Source organism: Carcharodon carcharias, chromosome 15 (genome assembly GCF_017639515.1).
Source record: "Carcharodon carcharias isolate sCarCar2 chromosome 15, sCarCar2.pri, whole genome shotgun sequence".
Classification (NCBI taxonomy): domain Eukaryota; kingdom Metazoa; phylum Chordata; class Chondrichthyes; order Lamniformes; family Lamnidae; genus Carcharodon; species Carcharodon carcharias.
In genome coordinates this window covers 105,295,843-105,313,671 of record NC_054481.1, presented here as the reverse complement: position 1 = coordinate 105,313,671, position 17,829 = coordinate 105,295,843, and the positions used below count along the sequence as shown (strand labels likewise).

The 17,829-nt window shown below is 44.7% G+C and overlaps 1 protein-coding gene across 2 annotated transcripts in view; it reads right to left on the bottom strand.

Moving 5' to 3' along the window:
• Positions 1-5,005: 5,005 nt before the first annotated feature.
• Positions 5,006-17,829, bottom strand: part of zbtb17 (zinc finger and BTB domain containing 17) — a 41,131-nt gene continuing 28,307 nt past the window's right edge. Inside the window, exons 10-16 of one of the 2 annotated variants that reach the window (XR_005945257.1) lie at positions 15,506-15,622; positions 14,402-14,522; positions 14,026-14,156; positions 12,712-12,936; positions 11,723-11,812; positions 8,996-10,426; positions 5,006-5,885 (exon numbers count right to left, since the gene is read on the bottom strand). Coding sequence is in view for 1 of the 2 variants with exons in the window: in XM_041205828.1 (XP_041061762.1) it covers positions 10,149-10,426; positions 11,723-11,812; positions 12,712-12,936; positions 14,026-14,156; positions 14,402-14,522; positions 15,506-15,622 (962 nt within the window). In the remaining variant the exon portion in view is untranslated. Of the gene's footprint in view, positions 5,886-7,913; positions 10,427-11,722; positions 11,813-12,711; positions 12,937-14,025; positions 14,157-14,401; positions 14,523-15,505; positions 15,623-17,829 lie in introns of those variants that run through there. The other variant, XM_041205828.1, reaches the window with a different exon arrangement.

Sequence of the window (17,829 nt, the reverse complement as noted above, 5' to 3'; positions counted from 1 at the left end):
ATCTGGTGGTCATAAAAGGTAATATATAAGTGCAAGCTTTTCTTTTTTCTGCTCTTGCACTTGCCCCCACTCCACTCAAAATGGTACAATTTAGATTATACTGCCTCAGCATATTGTTTCTCCCAAAATGCATCACTTCACACTTAATCTACATTGATTAAATGGGTAATTTAATCTATATCCTTCTGAAGTCTGCTACTATTCTGGTCACTGTTTACTACGTTGCCAAGTTTTGTATCATCTGCAAGCTTTGGAATTATACAGCTTCTAGCCAAGCCCAGATCATTCATATATAACCAGAAAAGCAATGGGGTTCTGCTACTGGGGGACCCCACTTCTTTCCAATCAGAAAAACATCCATTCAGCACTACTTTCTGCCTCCTACCTATTAGCCAATTACTTACTCAAGTTATTGTCATCCTTTAATTATCACATATGTCTATGTGTAGTAAGTCCATTGTGTGATGCATTTTGAAAATCCATATATTACAGCATCTACTGCACTACCTTCATCAATCCTCTCTGTTACTTCATCAAAGAACTCAATCAGGTTAGTCAGATCCTCTTTGCTTCCAACATATCCATGCTGGCTGTCCCTTATTAACCCATGCTTGTCCAAATGAAACCTGATTTAATTCTTGACAGTAGGCTCTGTTTGTTTTGCTTATTGGAAATTTCTGAATTTCAATTATCTCCCTTCTGTTCAATATGGCAATATGGCATTTGGCATAATGTCGACCTGGGTCCTTCAATCGCACAATGTGTGGAATTTTCTGAACAGTGCAGCCTTTTTAACTTGTAACAGGATTCCAAGGTGTTTCATTGTAAAGATTCCACCTGAATTGCTGCTTTATCTACTTTATTGCTTGGCTTGTACTGATTTGCTTTCTGAGCTGTTTCCATGCTTTCCTGTTCCCTAACAGGATGACAATGACTCTTTAAGGCAGTTGAACTGTGTGCCACAGCTGGATCCACTCTAGAATCATTTTGGTACAAAGAATGCTGTGTAGCTGGGATTCTTGGCAGGGTGCCTGTAAGTGGACTGAAGACAATGCACACACTGTGCTTTCAGTCACTCAGACATTGCACAAAGAGCCAAGAAACTGAAGCTTGAACTACAGAGGGTTTTGCATTTCAGAGGTTCAGGTGTTCACTGAGTGTTACTGTCAAGGCCAACAGAGCAAAATATTTCCTAAATTTTTCAGAGCTTGACCGGCGAAACAACTGTGTTTAGGTTTCTTTTTTAGGATGTACAAAGGATGCGAATACAAGCTGAAGCATACCTTTGCTGTTTGTGGAAATCCAGGTACCCCTTCTCAACCCTCAATGTCATCAACTTGCATTTCTATAGTGGCATTGACCAAGTCAAAGATGTGGAGATATTGGAACAGGTGACCAAAACCTTTGGTCAGTTAAGTTTTAAAGTGTCTTAAAGGAGAGTAAAGAGGTTAAGGGAGATATTTTCAGAGCCTAGATGGATGGTGGCATAGCCACTCACGGTAGGGAACATGAGCTGAAGATGCACAAGAAGCCAGATTTGGAGGAATGCAGAATTCCCAAGGTTTGTAGGGCTAGAGGAGGTTGGAGAGATAGGGAGGACCGAGGGCCTGAATGGATTTGAACACAAGGAAGGCAGTTTTAAAACAAGGCTTTGGTGAACATGGCGCCACTGTAGGACAGCGAGTACAGATTGATGGGTGATGTCTGCAAATCACCTTCATGATATTCGGATACGATTTTGTTCTAGTGAGCTAGCAGGTAAAGACACGGCCCAGTGTTACTGAGTCACAAGGACCAAGTTTAGATCCATGCCTATGCAGAAACCTGCTTTGAATGGAAGTGCTCCAGTTGGCCTCACGGTTGTCGTTGGGCTTGCAAAGCAGAGAAGGAATGAAATAGACATTGTTCCTCCTGTTCACTATCCAGTAACACCTGCTAGAAAGCTCATAATTATGGATATCGGGCTGTGCTGTGATGTCTTAACCCTTATAAAATCCCTTCCCTCACTGAATGCTACCTTTGCCCCTACCCTCCCTCCCTTGCCAATCATCCAGTGCATGACCACATCACTCACCTGAGTACACAGGACACAATGCTCTGTAATTGGCAGTGAAGAGGTACACAAGAGCAGTACAGGATGCTAAGATACTGATTTTCCTTATTAGAAAGGAAGTATCCCTTTGCTTGGCAGCTCCTCTTGATTCTACAGCCAGGATCAACAATATCTACATGAGGCAGTTGTAACCATAAATGAATTGAGGTCATTTTATATTGGACCCTATCATTCCAATTTCAGTGGGTAGTTTTGACCATACAACCTTCAAAAGCATGTTGATGCATTGTATAGGGTTCAGAGTTCAGTTCAGGTTGCTACTTGCTTCCAAAATAGGATAGATTTTTGTGATTACTTGGTCAGAAATTTTTAAGGACTTTCCTTCAGGAAATTAATTGTGTGAGAGTCTCTGCTGGGCTAGATTATGCCATCTCTGAATAGAGCAGGCTGGTCAGTCCTAATGCTTTATGTCAAACAACCGCTTCAGCTGATCTTTGATATGGTAAGTTCTACCATTCACAATTGCAAATCACTGTAGCTTGGGCAGAGTAGGAAGGTATTTATCAATAGATACCAAATTTCATCTAGAGTGGCTGGCTAGTTACAATCCAGAGTCCACAGACACAGACCAATAAAAGGACATCTTCAGCTCCGCCCATTCTCAATTTCCTCTCCATACATGCTTGTTTCCCGAAAACAGGAACATACTGGCACATTGCTCCATGTTTGGCAGCAGTCCTTGGCAACCATAACCATATATATCCCTGTGTAGGAAGTGCTAGTACTGCAATTCAATGGAGGCCCTTGCAGTCAAAGCATATTCTGCCTTCATGACATATCTCACATATAGATCACTCAATAGTGATCAGGAGAAGGAATTGTGGTCTGGAGGTACAGAAGCCTTGAACCACTGTAGCCCATGTTGGTGTAGGTACACCCACAGTGCTGTTAGGGAGTTCCAGGATTTTGACCCAGCAACAGTGAAGGAATGGTGATATATTTCCAAGTCAGGATGGTGACTTGGAAAACCTCCAGGTGGTGGTGTTCCCATCCATCTGCTGCCCTTATCCTTCTAGGTGGTAGTGGTCGTGGGTTTGGAAGGTGCTGTCTAAGGAGCCTTGGTGAATTCCTGCAGTGCATCTGGTGGATGGCACACACTGCTGCCACTGTGCTGCTAGGTGGAGAGAGTGAATGTTTCTGGATGTGGTGCCAATCAAGTGGACTGCTTTGTCCTGGATGGTGCCAAACTTCTTCAGTTTTGTGGAAGTATTCCATCACACTCCTGACTTGTGGCTTGTAGATGGTGGACAGGCTTTGGGGAGTCAGGAGGTTAGTTATTCATCACACAATTCCTAGCCTCTGACCTGGTCTTGTAGCCACAGTATTTATGTGGCTAGTCCGGTTCAGATTCTGGTCAATGGTAACCCCCAGGATGTTGATAGTGGGGGATTCAGTGATGGTAATGCCATTGAACATTAAGGGGCGATGGTTAGATTCTCTTTTGTTGGAGATGGTCATTGCCTGACACTTGTGTGGCGTGAATGTTACTCGTCATTTGTCAGCCCAGCCCAAGCCTGGATATTGTCCAGGTCTTGCTGCATTTGGACATGGACTGCTTCAGCATCTGAGGAATCATGAATGGTGCTGAACATTGTGCAATCACCAGCGAACATCCCCACTTCCGACCTTATGATGGAAGGAAGGTCATTGATGAAGCAGCCAACAATGTTTGGGCCAAGGACACTACCCTGAAGAACTCCTGCAGTGATGTCCTGGAGCTGAGATGACTGGCCTCTAACAACCACAACCATCTTCCTTTGTGCTAGGTATGACTCCAACCAGAAGAGAGTTTTCCTCTTGATTCCCAATGATTCCAGTTTTGCTAGGGCTCCTTGATGCCACGCTTGGTCAAATGCTGCCTTCATGTCAAGGGCAGTCACTCTCACCTCGGGAGTTCAGCTGTTTTGTCCATGTTTGAACCAAGGCTGTAATGAGGTCAGGGGCTGAGTAACCCTGGCAGAACCCAAACTGGGCATCAGTGAGCATTTTATTGCTAAAAAGTGCCACTTGATAGCACTGTTGATGATCCTTTCCATTACTTTATTTTTCTTATATTACCCAGACTATCAGCTAACAGCATTGACCTTATATTGAACTGGTGAGCTTCATGGTTTTTACCACACTTTTACCCACTGAATCATGTGGTGGGAAGAGTTAACAAGGAAGTAACTATTACAAATGAAAAGGACAATATATATCAGGTTAATAAACAGTATTTAACAAACTATAACTACAGTGAACAGCTTGCTAAGAAGTCAGGCTGTCAAACTAGCTCAGAGAAATCCACAGCACCAACCATTAAATTAAATCCAAGTTAGTTTGGCTGGATCCAGGTCCTGCTCTGTTTTAAGAATAATTAAATTAATCAGTTTTGCAAAGTTCTGCATTATAATAGTAAGTAGGGAGTAACCCACTGCATCCATTATCGTGATCCTTACCAAGTATATATAGTTGTGTGAGATGCACTATTTGGCTTCTGAATACATTGCTCTCTTGAGCAGTGGTGCTGTGCTTTGGCTTCTGGTTCCACACACTGCATCATTGAACAGACTGGTGGGCAATGAGTAGTTGGGTTGGGTGGTGACCTGGTTGAGTATTAGATTGAAACACAGGCAAGAAGTTAAAGAACTCTTCCACAGTCTACCGCACAGTTAGTGGTGTATAAGAGAAAGAAAGGGACTGTTCCAAAAGAAGACCCTGATATTGATGCTTTTTGGGACATCAGAATAATAGGTGGTGGAAGCAGAGTCTTTAAATATTTTTAAGGCTGAGCTAGAAAGATTCTTGATTAACAATAGGCTATCAGGGGTAGGCAGGTATGTGGGGTTGAGGTTACATTCAGATCAGCCATGATCTTATAGAATGGCGGAGCAGGCTTGAGGGGCCGAGTGACCTACTGCTTCTAATTCGTATGTTCATATGTAATAATTTGCCTGAATCTGGAAAAAAAATTACTAAGCAGGAGGCAGATTTACTGTCGCTATTTCATCTGTGAATGCTGATTTATTAATTTCGACAAAAAAGATTTCAAGTGCCATTACTTGGATTTAGGATTTTACCTAACACGGATCAGGTTACATAATACAATGGGAAAATTATAAGGGCTTCTGTCCATTTAAGAGAGGTCATCAGAATCTAATTTTCACACATAGTAAAGTTTCCAGTGCTTCTCACTAGAGAAGGCAGCTAGGAGATTAAAATCTATTTTTCTTCCAGCTGATGTGATTGTTGACATCCGTTCCTTTCACAGTTCTGATGCAAGGTCCTCACCTGAAACTGGCCTGTGTTTCTCTTTAAGATGCTATTTGGTCTGCTGTGTCAAATATCCAACATTTGCAGTTTTGCCTTTTCATCTCTACCCTGCTGCATATGCCACCAACCTGAGGTCAGCTTTTGCTTTCAAACTGTTGCATGGTCCAATCTGAGGTCTACATTCGCCAAATCACTGCCCTGGGAGCAGATCTAATCCTTGAGGTGCATCTAAATATGCAAACCCAAGACATAACTACTGCTTTCAAAGCCAATGAAAGCTCTCCAGCTTGAGAAATATTGTTCCATGTTAAATCCCTTCCTCCGTATACAGCAATAAACTGTGTCCGTATAGAATCAGTGTGGGAGAGCAATAACTGGAAAATTCTCAGTCCTCCAAGATTGTTCGATCCAACCTTCCTGCGGTGAACTTCTCTACATTTCAGTCTTGTAGTTGTGACGCAGCCTAGCTGCGTGTGATGTTTACCAGTTGAGAATGCATTCAAGTCCTGTCCTGCAGCACCTACTGGTGGTAGCACAGACAACATTAACTGCACAGAAACAAAACAGATTAGTCATTGTGTGGAGCCGTGGGATATCTGCTGTGTGTGTGGAAAATACCGCGTTCCACATTAACCATAGTTTGAGTATAATCAGAAACGCCCAGAATTAAAAGCATATTTTAGGCATTTTCAGTGCATTTGCCCAATTTCCGATGTATTACCTTCACGCAAAGACTTATAAATAACTTACCTTCTCCACCGTTTAAGAAAAAACTGGTAATTAGTTCGTAGAACTCCTAATTTCTGAAAATTTGCAGGCAAAAATTTTGGTATGCCCTATTCCATACTGTATAACAGTGCCACCGTCTGGCCACCCAGCTACTTTGGAAGAAGTTGACAATCATTCAACACAGGAGGCGGCAATTCGGCTGATCGTACTTTTGACTGCTCATTCAAAGGAGCTGCCTAATTAGTCCGACTCCATAGCCCTGCAAATGTTTCCTTTATAAGTATATATCTAATTACCTATTGAAAGTTACTATTGAACCTGCTTCCACTACCTTTTCAGGCAGTGTCTCATAACTTGCTGTGTATAAAAAGTTCAAAATATGTTTTTAAAATGAAACAAAAGATATGAAATCCAGCCCAGAAATTCATGCAACCCGGAATTCCCAGCTGGGATATTTTCTGTATCTCAGGTTTGTGTCAAGATAACTAAGAATGACAGGAATTTGACAATGGGCAGTAGTTAAACCAATCATGATCCTCACCCAAACATCCACACGGTCATTCTGTGCGGATCTCTGGATGCTGATCAACAGAAGAAACCTTGGATGATTTATTTTTCTGTCCCTCACTGATAATTGCTGAGACCAAATGTAAGATCTCAGCTACTGTATTGGTTAACATCCTGAGGGTTACCATTGAGCAGAAACTGAACCGGACTAGCCATATAAATACTGTGGCTACAAGAGCAGGTCAGAGACTAGGAATCGTGCAACGAGTAACTCACCTCTTGACTCCCCAAAGCCTGGCACAAGGCACAAGTCAGGAATGTGATGGAATACTCCCCATTTGCCTGGATAACTGCAGCTCCCACAACACTGAAGAAGCTTGATACCGTCCAAGAGAAAGCAGCCCACTTGATTGGCACCACATCCACATGCACTCCCTCCACCACCAACGCACAGCAGCAACAGTGTGTACCATCCACAAGATGCACTAAAGGAATTCACCAAAGCTCCTTCAACAACACCTTCCAAACCCATGACCACTAGCAACTAAAAGGACAAGGGCAACAGATAGATGGGAACACCACCACCGGGAAGTTCCCCTCCAAGTCACTCACCATCCTGACTTGAAAATATATCGCTGTTCCTTCACTGTTGCTGGGTCAAAATCCTGGAACTCCCTTCCTAACAGCACTGTGGGTGTACCTACACCACATGGACTGCAGCAGTTCAAAAAAGGCAGCTCACCACCACCTTCTCAAGGACAACTAGGCTTGGGCAATAACAGCTGGCCCAGCCAGCGAAGCCCACATCCCGTGAATGAATGAAAAGAAATCTAATACAGTCTAGAGATTAAGCCTGGATTTTTCTGGTCTTTATAGCTCAACCTACATAATATTTACACTGAGCCATCAAGGAATATCCAATTATCTCTTTTAATTTTGCTCCATATTCAGCAATTGAATCTGTATTAACTCTGCATTGAGTCGGAAGAAATCCTAAACTCTCCACTCATTGGGTAAGATACTCAATGAAGTTGCCTGCACCATGGGGGAGACGTCCTGAAGCAACCAGTTCAATTCATTTGGAATCCTGTTGAAAAAAGGGTTAGCCAACTAAAGCTACTATGTACATGGGTCCAGTAAATTACCCAGCTTAGAAAAGTCAGGGGAAGATCATTGTTACAGCTGGAACTGTGGTACCCATGGGAGACCGATGACCATAACATGAAATAAGACAGCCTGAAAGTTACCTCTTAAGGGGATTGAGGAAAGGAAATGCACTCTGACCCCCTCGCCCACAAAACACAAAACTGCATCACTTTATCTATTATATATTTTTAGAATTGATCCAAACTTTTAAAAATTATTTACAGAAACAGAAGTGTCCATTCCAAAAGGAGGAAAAGCTCAAGATAGGTAGTAAGTGGAGAACTGTGTATTCATCTTAAGTTAATAATTGTCAGTTTTCAAATAAATTTGATATACCATTTTACACGAGTCATTGTATCTTGGGGCCTTTGGGAAAGGGGGGATGTGTGGTGAATGAGGAACAGAGAAATTACCTCAAGGTCTTTAGGGGGCTTTTATATCTCTTTCTTTCTTGCAGCATTTACACCAGGTTCAGGCAATGACAACCTTTCAATTGCCAGAGACACAAGCATGCAACCCACACGGAATCTGAAAATTCCTATGTCTTGCTTAGACTGGTGAGGAGACACAGAACAGAGACAGGCATACTGAGATTGTGTATTTGGCTGAGACTAGTTGAGGTAAGCCAACATTGCAGATTCTGAGAGAGGCTTTTCAGAGACCTTAGCTCCTGAGTACAGGAATTTTATGGTGGGACCCAACACACAGCCCTCCCAACTTTTCTTCTGCTTGATTGATGAGTGCAAGTGGATAAGGAACGAGTGCAAATGGATAAGGAACGAAATTAAAGACTTGGGACCTCATAAACCCTGCACCATGATTTATATTCCTGCTCTGTTCAGAATTCACTGTGGGAATTCAATGAAGCATCAAAGTCTTTCCACTTCATAGTCAATGTTCAAACCAAGAGACATTACAGAGACACTGGGTGTACAGCAGAAATGACCTTCTGAAATTGAGGCAACCTCAAATACTGAAATCTAATGATGTTCCCATAAATTCTGATAAATAAGTAATGGTTTGAGAGTCCAAGTGTTGGAAAGGTGAGAGAATTTTAGCCAGTGTGAAAACCACAATGATTGATAGCAACAGATGGAAAAAAAATTAAAGATGGCAGTTCATCTGTGCAACCAATCATGTGGCTTGGAAAGGACAGGTCTCTTAAAGGGACAGGCAGTTTACATGCCAAATATATAAACCCCAATGCTGACTAAAAATGTTGACATTGGAGCACAGCTTGAAACGTACCGTTAAAGTAGTTGTTCCAGTTTCAGTGACTCAGAACTGGTTTGGAGTTTGATGGTCGGGATAGGTGGGTGGCAGTGAGGGGTTCCCCTGAGTCGATAACAAGTTTTGCTCTCACCCTTAACAGCCCACTGGAAGCCAATACCAGGTGGTGTCAACTTCCAGTCCCTGAACTGGCTCCAGATTCAGAGCAGCAAAGATTTTGTTTTGAAGGTCACATCAGAACTTCCTTAAACTGCAAGATTCAAACATCACCAATGCAGCTCTGACACAACTGGCCAGTGATAATTGTTTGAGAGTAGTGTCTATCTTTACGTTAATAAGTTATGCCAATGGCACATCTGCATTGCAGAGTATGGATCCAATCATTGAAGTGCTTTAGGATGATTTTGAACAGCTTTGCTTCTGGGTCATGCCTTTAACAATTGGCTATTGAAGATGATGCCCATTGTGTGTTCTCCACATTTTCTTTTATTCTTAAAATGGGCCATTAGTTGGGCTGTCCCACAGTACAGAACCACTTCTTGTCCTACGCATATATGTGGCTGAGCCTGAGAACGGTGCACAATCTGTGCAGCAACAAGGGGACTGGCATTCAGGTGGGGCTAGCACTCATAGAACACAATGTACCCTCACCTAGTATTAATCACAATACGTTAAACTGATCCCATGTAGTGCATAATGTTGACTTCTGCTTCACAATTGTGGGTTCAAACCCAAGGGGGTGCTGAAACTTCAAGTCCCCCCCACCCCACCAACCCTCATTGAGCTGGACCTAGTGCATTCAATATGAAGAATAATCAGAGATTTTTGCAACAGGACAATCCTTTCCAGCTGAACAGTAAGCACTGTCAGTTTCAATCTTCAATCATCCTGAACGTCTTGTTTTATCACAGTCCTCCAGCTGCGAATCTCACTGTTGTTGCCCATGTTAATTCTGGGTTTTATAATGTGATTCGATTTGAGAAATGCACAGACAGTCTCTTGACATGTAGTAGCGTAGCAGATAGCGAGTCAGTCTTGCAGCTCTCTATTCTTTAATGAACAAGTCACAGTTGAATGGCTGCATTCAGCATGGTTGATGTAACAGCAGTGCAATTCTGTGTTGTTATGCTACATATCTTGCACAGTGTACCTGGCTTGCCTTATCATGCCCTCACTGTGAGGGATTCTGGCAGCTCACAACTTGAGTCTGTTCGGCAACAGCAGGAGGGAGATCCGTCCCATCCCGTGTTCGGAACAGGAGTTCTCCCGGTTGGATGACATGCTCTGTTTGCCAACTGCCATTACTGTATTGCTGGTAAAAGTCTGTATCGGCCTGGAACATGACCAGGGCCTGGGCTGTGTGGATGCGTACATGCTGTGCCAAGCTGTTGGCATCCAGGAACTTCTCCCCACAAGAATCGCAGGCATACAGGATGTGTGCATTTGGATCTAAGAAGAGAAAACAGCCGTTAGAGATGCCATTAACCAAGGATGCCAACACTAAATTAAGGTAGTCCAATGGTTGATGTGATCCCCTCATCCTGCAACATTACACATTTATTAATAGTCGGTTGGTACTACAGAATTGGAATATTGCTAAAAAAGAGGCATGATGTCACAGCTTTTTGTCTTGCATTCATCAGGACATAGGCACGAATGCCAAATTTATACCGTTTGACAAAAGGGTGCTGATGGTTGGCAAGTCAATTCTGGCCGAGGCATGGAGAATGCACCTGGGAACTACTGTCCCTCATGTTTTTGGTTTATTCAAAAAGCACAATTCTTGGACATGTTCCTTTTGCCTGGGAAGGGCAAATCTAAGCTAAATAGAAGCTACAAATATATGTAGTTTCTAGCAAGTGTAAGTGAGCCACATTGCAAGCCCAACTAGTCAACTTGCCAACCAATCAGACCCTTTTGTCATACAGTATACACTGTTGCTCCCTTTGAAATTTGTCATTCTTGCATCTGTCCTGATGCTTTAACAGCATGTCTCTTTCTTCAGCAGTATACATTTATTATTTAATTTCATAACTATACATCATAACAATATAAGCTCTCACTCCAGTTCAATACTGAAAGAGTGCTGCACTGTCAGAGTTGCCATCTTTCAGATGAGACATTAAACCAAGCATGTCTGTCTCAGGCCATGTAGAAAATCCCATGTCACAACTCAGAAGAAGAGTAGGGGAGTTGTCCCGGCTTTCTGGCGAATATTTATCCATCAATCAAAATCACCAAAATAGATTCACTGGTCATTATCACATTGCTGTCTGTGGGAGTTTGCTGTGTGCAAAATGGCTGCTGTGTTTTCTAAATTGCAACAGCGACTACACTTCAAAAGTACTTAATTATTGGTAAAGCACTTGGGATGTCCTGAGGTCATAAAAGGCATTATATAAATGCAAGTCTTTTTTATATATGGTGATGTGTTATTTTTCAATCGACCAAGCCAATCTGGATTGACTGAAGGACAACAACAGGGACCTGAGTGATGGAAGGGAGCATTCCAGTCTCAGAGATTCCTCAAAATGGGCAACTTATTTTGGGGACTCCTTAAATGAACAGAACACATGAGAGGAACAGTGGGACATAGAAGAGTTACAAGAGGATATAGAGGGGACTGGAGAGAACAATAGGACATGAAGCAGACAATATGGGAAATGGGTGTTAAGGAAGTTTCAACACTGAGGCTCCAGTAGTAAACTCCATATTGCCTCTCATGATGGTCAATGTGATCCTCACCTGCTTCCTGAACCTGTTCCACCGCCTTCGTAATCTCCGCTTTCAGGACCTCAGTCTCATCTGCAGTCACTGCTGTTGCCACAGGAACCACTAAAAAGTCATAAAGCAGCAAAACAAAGCTAACAGTTAACACTGAATACAAAGCCAACAGTATAACCGAATCTCATAAAGCCCATCACTGATGGAAACACAGTAACCGAATTGCTCCCACAAACAGCAATATAATAATGGGCAAACACAAATATCAGAACACGCATGACTGCAGCTAGAACATATATCTGGCTGGTGATATTTGCACCCACATGACTCAACCATGTTGACCTTTGGTTTAGATCAGTGTTCATTTAATGTTGGCTCTGGATTTACCAGCCATGTTGGATACAGTAAAATGATTCATTGCTTGGCAGTTCAAGTCACCCTTTGACATTTAGTTTGCAGCCTGCATTGTTTCAAAGAAACATTTATGCAGGTGCATGCATACACTACAGGTGTCAGCTGTGGCTCAGTTGGTAACACACTTGTCCCTGCGTCACAAGGTTGTGGGTTCAAATCCCACTCCAGAGATGTGGGCATGAAAATCTAGGCTGACACTCCAGTGCAATATAGAGGGAGTGCTGCACTTTTGGAGGTGCTGTCTCTCAGATGAGATGTTAAACCTTGCTTTCCAACTTGGACGGGAAAGATCCCATAGCACTATTTCCAAGAAGAGCAGAGAAGTTCTCCTCTGTGCCCTGACCAATATTTATCCCTCCAATCAACATCATAAAAACCAGATTATCTGGTCATTATTGTATTGCTGTTTGTGGGAGCAGTTCGGTTACTGTGTTACCTACATTACAACAGTGACTACACTTCAAAAAGTACTTCAATGGCTCCAAGGCACATTCGGGCATCCTGAGGTTGTGAAAGGCCTTATACAAATTCAAATTTTTCTTTTCTTTTTCTGTGCTCTGCGCATGATTGGTGGTCATAGTAATAGCAGTGCTCACCTGTCAGCTGGGTCACTGCAGTAGCAGCCAGTGCCTCAGTTGCTAAGGTAACCATGGTGTCTGTTGTAACAGTGACAATATTCCTTTCTTCTTCTTCATCCTCATCTTTAGTTTTGAGTTTTTTAAGGCTGGTCTTTCCCTGATGGACAGTTTTAACGTGTGATCGCAGATTGTCAACGCGGTTAAAGCCCCGTCCGCATGTGTCACAGAGATAGGGCTTTTCACCTGTGCAGGGAGTGAAAGGTTATTAGAACCAGCATTGAACACTTAATAAATTCAGCAGGCTGCAGATTATGCTCAACATACCTTAACCAGCCATTGGATTATTTAACCAGGCCCCTGATCATACCTGACACACTTTAACTAGGCCTCAGAATATCCTCAGCAAGCATTAACAAGGCCCCAGATTATATTCACCAGACTTTAACCAGGCTCCAGATTATACCCAATACACATTAGCCAGGCACCAGATTACACCCGACATTTTTTAACCAGATCCCAGATTATACCTGACACACTTAAACCAGGCCCCAGATTATACCCAATATGCATTAAACAGGCCTTGGATTATACTCAATACACCATGAACAAGCTTCAAATTATACATGACATTCATCAACCAGGCTCCAGATTATACCTCAGCCAGGCTCCAGAAAACAAAATAATGCTTTGCCAACTGTAGTTAACCAGAATCCAGTCTATACATTTAAGGGTCACACCTCAATGGAGTTTCCTCCAGTTCCAGAAATGAAACAATTGGTCTCAAATCCAACTATAGTGGGTGAGTCAGGTACATGATTTATATCATGGAACCAGAGCGGAGTTACAGGTTGACTGAATTGATTTTTCTATTAATTGATTCTCTGGATTTGGGGGATGCTGACATTTACTTATTGCCAACATCTTGATGCCCCGATTACATTGAATCAACCACAAAACATAAGCCTGGAATCACATGAAGGCATGACCAAGTAGGGCTTTGACCCCTTTCACTTAAGCACATTGGTTGGATTTTTGCAATAACTGACAGCTTTCGCGATTTTTTTTTCTCCCGATGCTGGTGCTATCAACCCCTAGGCAGCTAGTCCACTACCAGAACCACTAAACCCAGTCTAATTGATTGCTGTGAATCTGTATTTCATATGTAATGCATTATCTTAGTATTAATATTGGAAATAGAAATTCTGACAGCACCAATGATTTAAAGAGGAATCTTCTATGTAGCATATAAGTTCCCTGAAAGATCTCAATGATTAAAATCTGCCAGTCCTGAGGACAGACAGGCGGAGATCAGTGGAAGCCACCACTGCTTACCGGTGTGGATGATGACGTGTTTGGCGAGGTCACCGGCATTGACGAATGCCTTGTTACAGATATGACACTGGTGTGGTCGGATGTTGTCATGGTGTCGAATGTGATTGGCCAACTGACTGGACTGGGTAAACCTGAGGAAAGAGAAAGACTCAATGAACAGAATGAGCATAATTTCATAAAAAATCCTCAGAACTGGTCACCTCTGTACAACTCGTCGTACAGGTTACCTCAATATAGCTCCTCACCCTGGAACTGGTCACCACCACGTAAACCGTGCCAGTCCTTGGTTCATCTTGGATCTTTCCCCAAGTTTCCAAATGTCACAATTGTAATCCAAACAGATAATTATTTACACTGGCCGACCTCTGTTACTGACCTTTTCCCACAGCGATCACAGACGTATGGTTTCTCCCCCGTGTGTTGCCGGATATGAGCAATTAGAGAGCTCGCCTGAGTGAAGCTTTTTCCACATATGATGCAGATACAAGGCTTCTCACCTGCAAAACACCTCATTTAATGTAGCCAAGAAATCACAGGGGAAGGCAATGGAAAACTCTGATATATATTTTTCCAATATCAGTGTTGGAACAACTCAAAAACTCAGCCATTCCCCCAGTTTACAACTTTTTTCTCCTTCCACCCCATGACCCCCAAGTAAGCCACCAATTTTCTACCCTCCTCTCCAGGAAGTGCCAGTTCTTCCTGAGTGGCACAGATCCTCAGCTTCACATGAGTTGAGACTGTGAGCGCCAAGAGGTTATGGCAAACGCGGATGGCAGCCAAGCCAATCCTGACCCTACCGTTGCCACGATGTTCACAGGGGCGATTTCTGGCAGGGATCACATGGCAAGAGATCAGGGGAAGAGATGTGATTGATTTATCCCCTCCCTGGGGCACTGAGCCCAATGCAGCATCTCAGCCACCACTCCAACCAAATCTGGGGATTGAATCTGCGACCTGTGCGGACCTGGGTGCAGCCATGCGTGTGCTGTCTCTAATTACTGTGCAAACATTGCAGCATTGCTAAAGTGTTCCTGTGGTTTAGGGTGGGGTGGGAAACAGTTTAAAAGAAAAACAAGAATAAAGAATCCCTACCTGGCACTTGATAAATGAAGATCCAGAACTGGCTGCACAGGTCACGGGGAAAAAAACAGATACGGAGACCTGACATAACCACAAAGGAATGTTCCCTGTGCCCCCAGGGAAGAGCAGCCTTGAGTATCATTACATCTACACTCTAATTGGCATGGCAGCTCCACCTATGGCCCACAAGGTGCTGTTATGATAATTAACAATTAACAGCCAGCTTTTGAGGCCTCTGTCAACAAGGGGCACTATTATTGGACAATACAATTCTCACAATAACTTCAAACTTGATTTGAAACCTATTTTCTTTTTTTGGAGGTGCTGACCTTGTGAGCACAGGGGGATTCCTTCTGACTAGCAGTGCTCCTCAAGTGCAGATATTTCAGACTGTTACCTGTATGGATGCGCACATGACGTTGCAATGCTCCAGGATCGGAAAATGCTCGCTGACAATGTGGGCAGACGTATGGCTTCTCCCCACTGTGGATTCTCAGGTGACGTTTAAGGTTTCCTGTAAAGTAGATAAATTGGGATTAGTGCCAGGATCAGGTGAACAGAATTTGAATAATCTAAAGTGATCTGCAGGACAAATGGAATCCAGCCCCAGAGAGAGGCACAGTACAGCTTGCAGGTCCAGAGAGAAGCACAGTACAGCTCGCAGGCCCAGAGAGAGGCACAGTACAGCTCGCAGGCCCAGGGAGAGGCACAGTACAACTCACAGGCCCAGAGAGAGGCACAGTACAGATCGCAGGCCCAGAGAGAAACACAGTACAGCTTGCAGGTCCAGAGAGAGGGACAGTACAGCTTGCAGGTCCAGAGAGAGGCACAGTACAGCTTGCAGGTCTAGAGAGAGGCACAGTAAAGCTTGCAGGTCCAGAGAGGCATAGTGCAGCTTGCAGCCCAGAGAGAGGCATAGTAAAGCTCATAAACTCAGAGAGGGGCACAGTAAAGCTTGCAGGTCCAGAGAGAGGTACAGTACAGCTTGCAGGTCCAGAGAGAGGCACAGTACAGCTTGCAGGTCCAGCGAGAGGCACAGTACAGCTCACAGGCCCAGAGAGAGGCACAGTACAGCTCACAGGCCCAGAGAGAGGCGCAGTACATCTCGCAGGCCCAGAGAGAAGCACAGTACAGCTCGCAGGTCCAAAGAGAGGCACAGTACAGCTCGCAGGCCCAGAGAGAAGCACAGTACAGCTTGCAGGTCCAAAGAGAGGCACAATACAGCTTGCAGGCCCAGAGAGAGGCACAGTACAGCTCGCAGCCCCAGAGAGAGGCACAGTACAGCTTGCAGGTCCAGAGAGAGGCACAGTACAGCTCACAGGCCCAGAGATGGGCACAGTACAGCTCGCAGGTCCAGAGAGAGGCACAGTACAGCTCACAGCCCCAGAGAGAGGCACAGTACAGCTTGCAGGTCCAGAGAGAGGCACAGTACAGCTCACAGGCCCAGAGAGAGGCACAGTACAGCTCACAGGCCCAGAGAGAGGCATAGTACAGCTTGCAGGCCCAGAGAGAGGCACAGTACAGCTCGCAGGCCCAGAGAGAGGCACAGTACAGGTCACAGGCCCGGAGAGAGGCACAGTAAAGCTCATAAACTCAGAGAGGGGCACAGTACAGCTTGCAGGTCCAGAGAGAGGCACAGTACAGCTCACAGGCTCAGAGATGGGCACAGTACAGCTTGCAGGTCCAGAGAGAGGCACAGTACAGCTCACAGACACAGAGAGGGGCACAGTACAGCTCTCAGACCCAGAGAGAGGCACAGTAAAGCTCATAAACTCAGAGAGGGGCACAGTACAGCTTGCAGCCCCAGAGAGAGAGGCACAGTACAGCTCGCAGGTCCAGAGAGAGGCACAGTACAGCTTGCAGGTCCAGAGAGAGGCACAGTACAGCTTGCAGGTCCAGAGAGAGGCACAGTAAAGCTCATAAACTCAGAGAGGGGCACAGTACAGCTCGCAGCCCCAGAGCGAAGCACAGTACAGCTCGCAGCCCCAGAGCGAAGCACAGTACAGCTCGCAGCCCCAGAGCGAAGCACAGTACAGCTCGCAGCCCCAGAGCGAAGCACAGTACAGCTCGCAGCCCCAGAGCGAAGCACAGTACAGCTCGCAGCCCCAGAGCGAAGCACAGTACAGCTCGCAGGCCCAGAGACAAGCACAGTACAGCTCACAGATCCAGAGAGGGGCACAGTACAGCTCGCAGGCCCAGAGAGAGGCGCAGTACAGCTCGCAGCCCCAGAGAGAAGCACAGTACAGCTCATAAACTCAGAGAGAGGCACAGTACAGCTCTCAGACCCAGAGAGAGGCCCAGTACAGCTCGCAGGCCCAGAGAGAGGCGCAGTACAGCTCGCAGGCCCAGAGAGAAGCACAGTACAGCTCGCAGGTCCAAAGAGAGGCACAGTACAGCTCGCAGGCCCAGAGAGAAGCACAGTACAGCTCGCAGGTCCAAAGAGAGGCACAATACAGCTTGCAGGCCCAGAGAGAGGCACAGTACAGCTCGCAGCCCCAGAGAGAGGCACAGTACAGCTTGCAGGTCCAGAGAGAGGCACAGTACAGCTCACAGGCCCAGAGATGGGCACAGTACAGCTCGCAGGTCCAGAGAGAGGCACAGTACAGCTCACAGCCCCAGAGAGAGGCACAGTACAGCTTGCAGGTCCAGAGAGAGGCACAGTACAGCTCACAGGCCCAGAGAGAGGCACAGTACAGCTCACAGGCCCAGAGAGAGGCATAG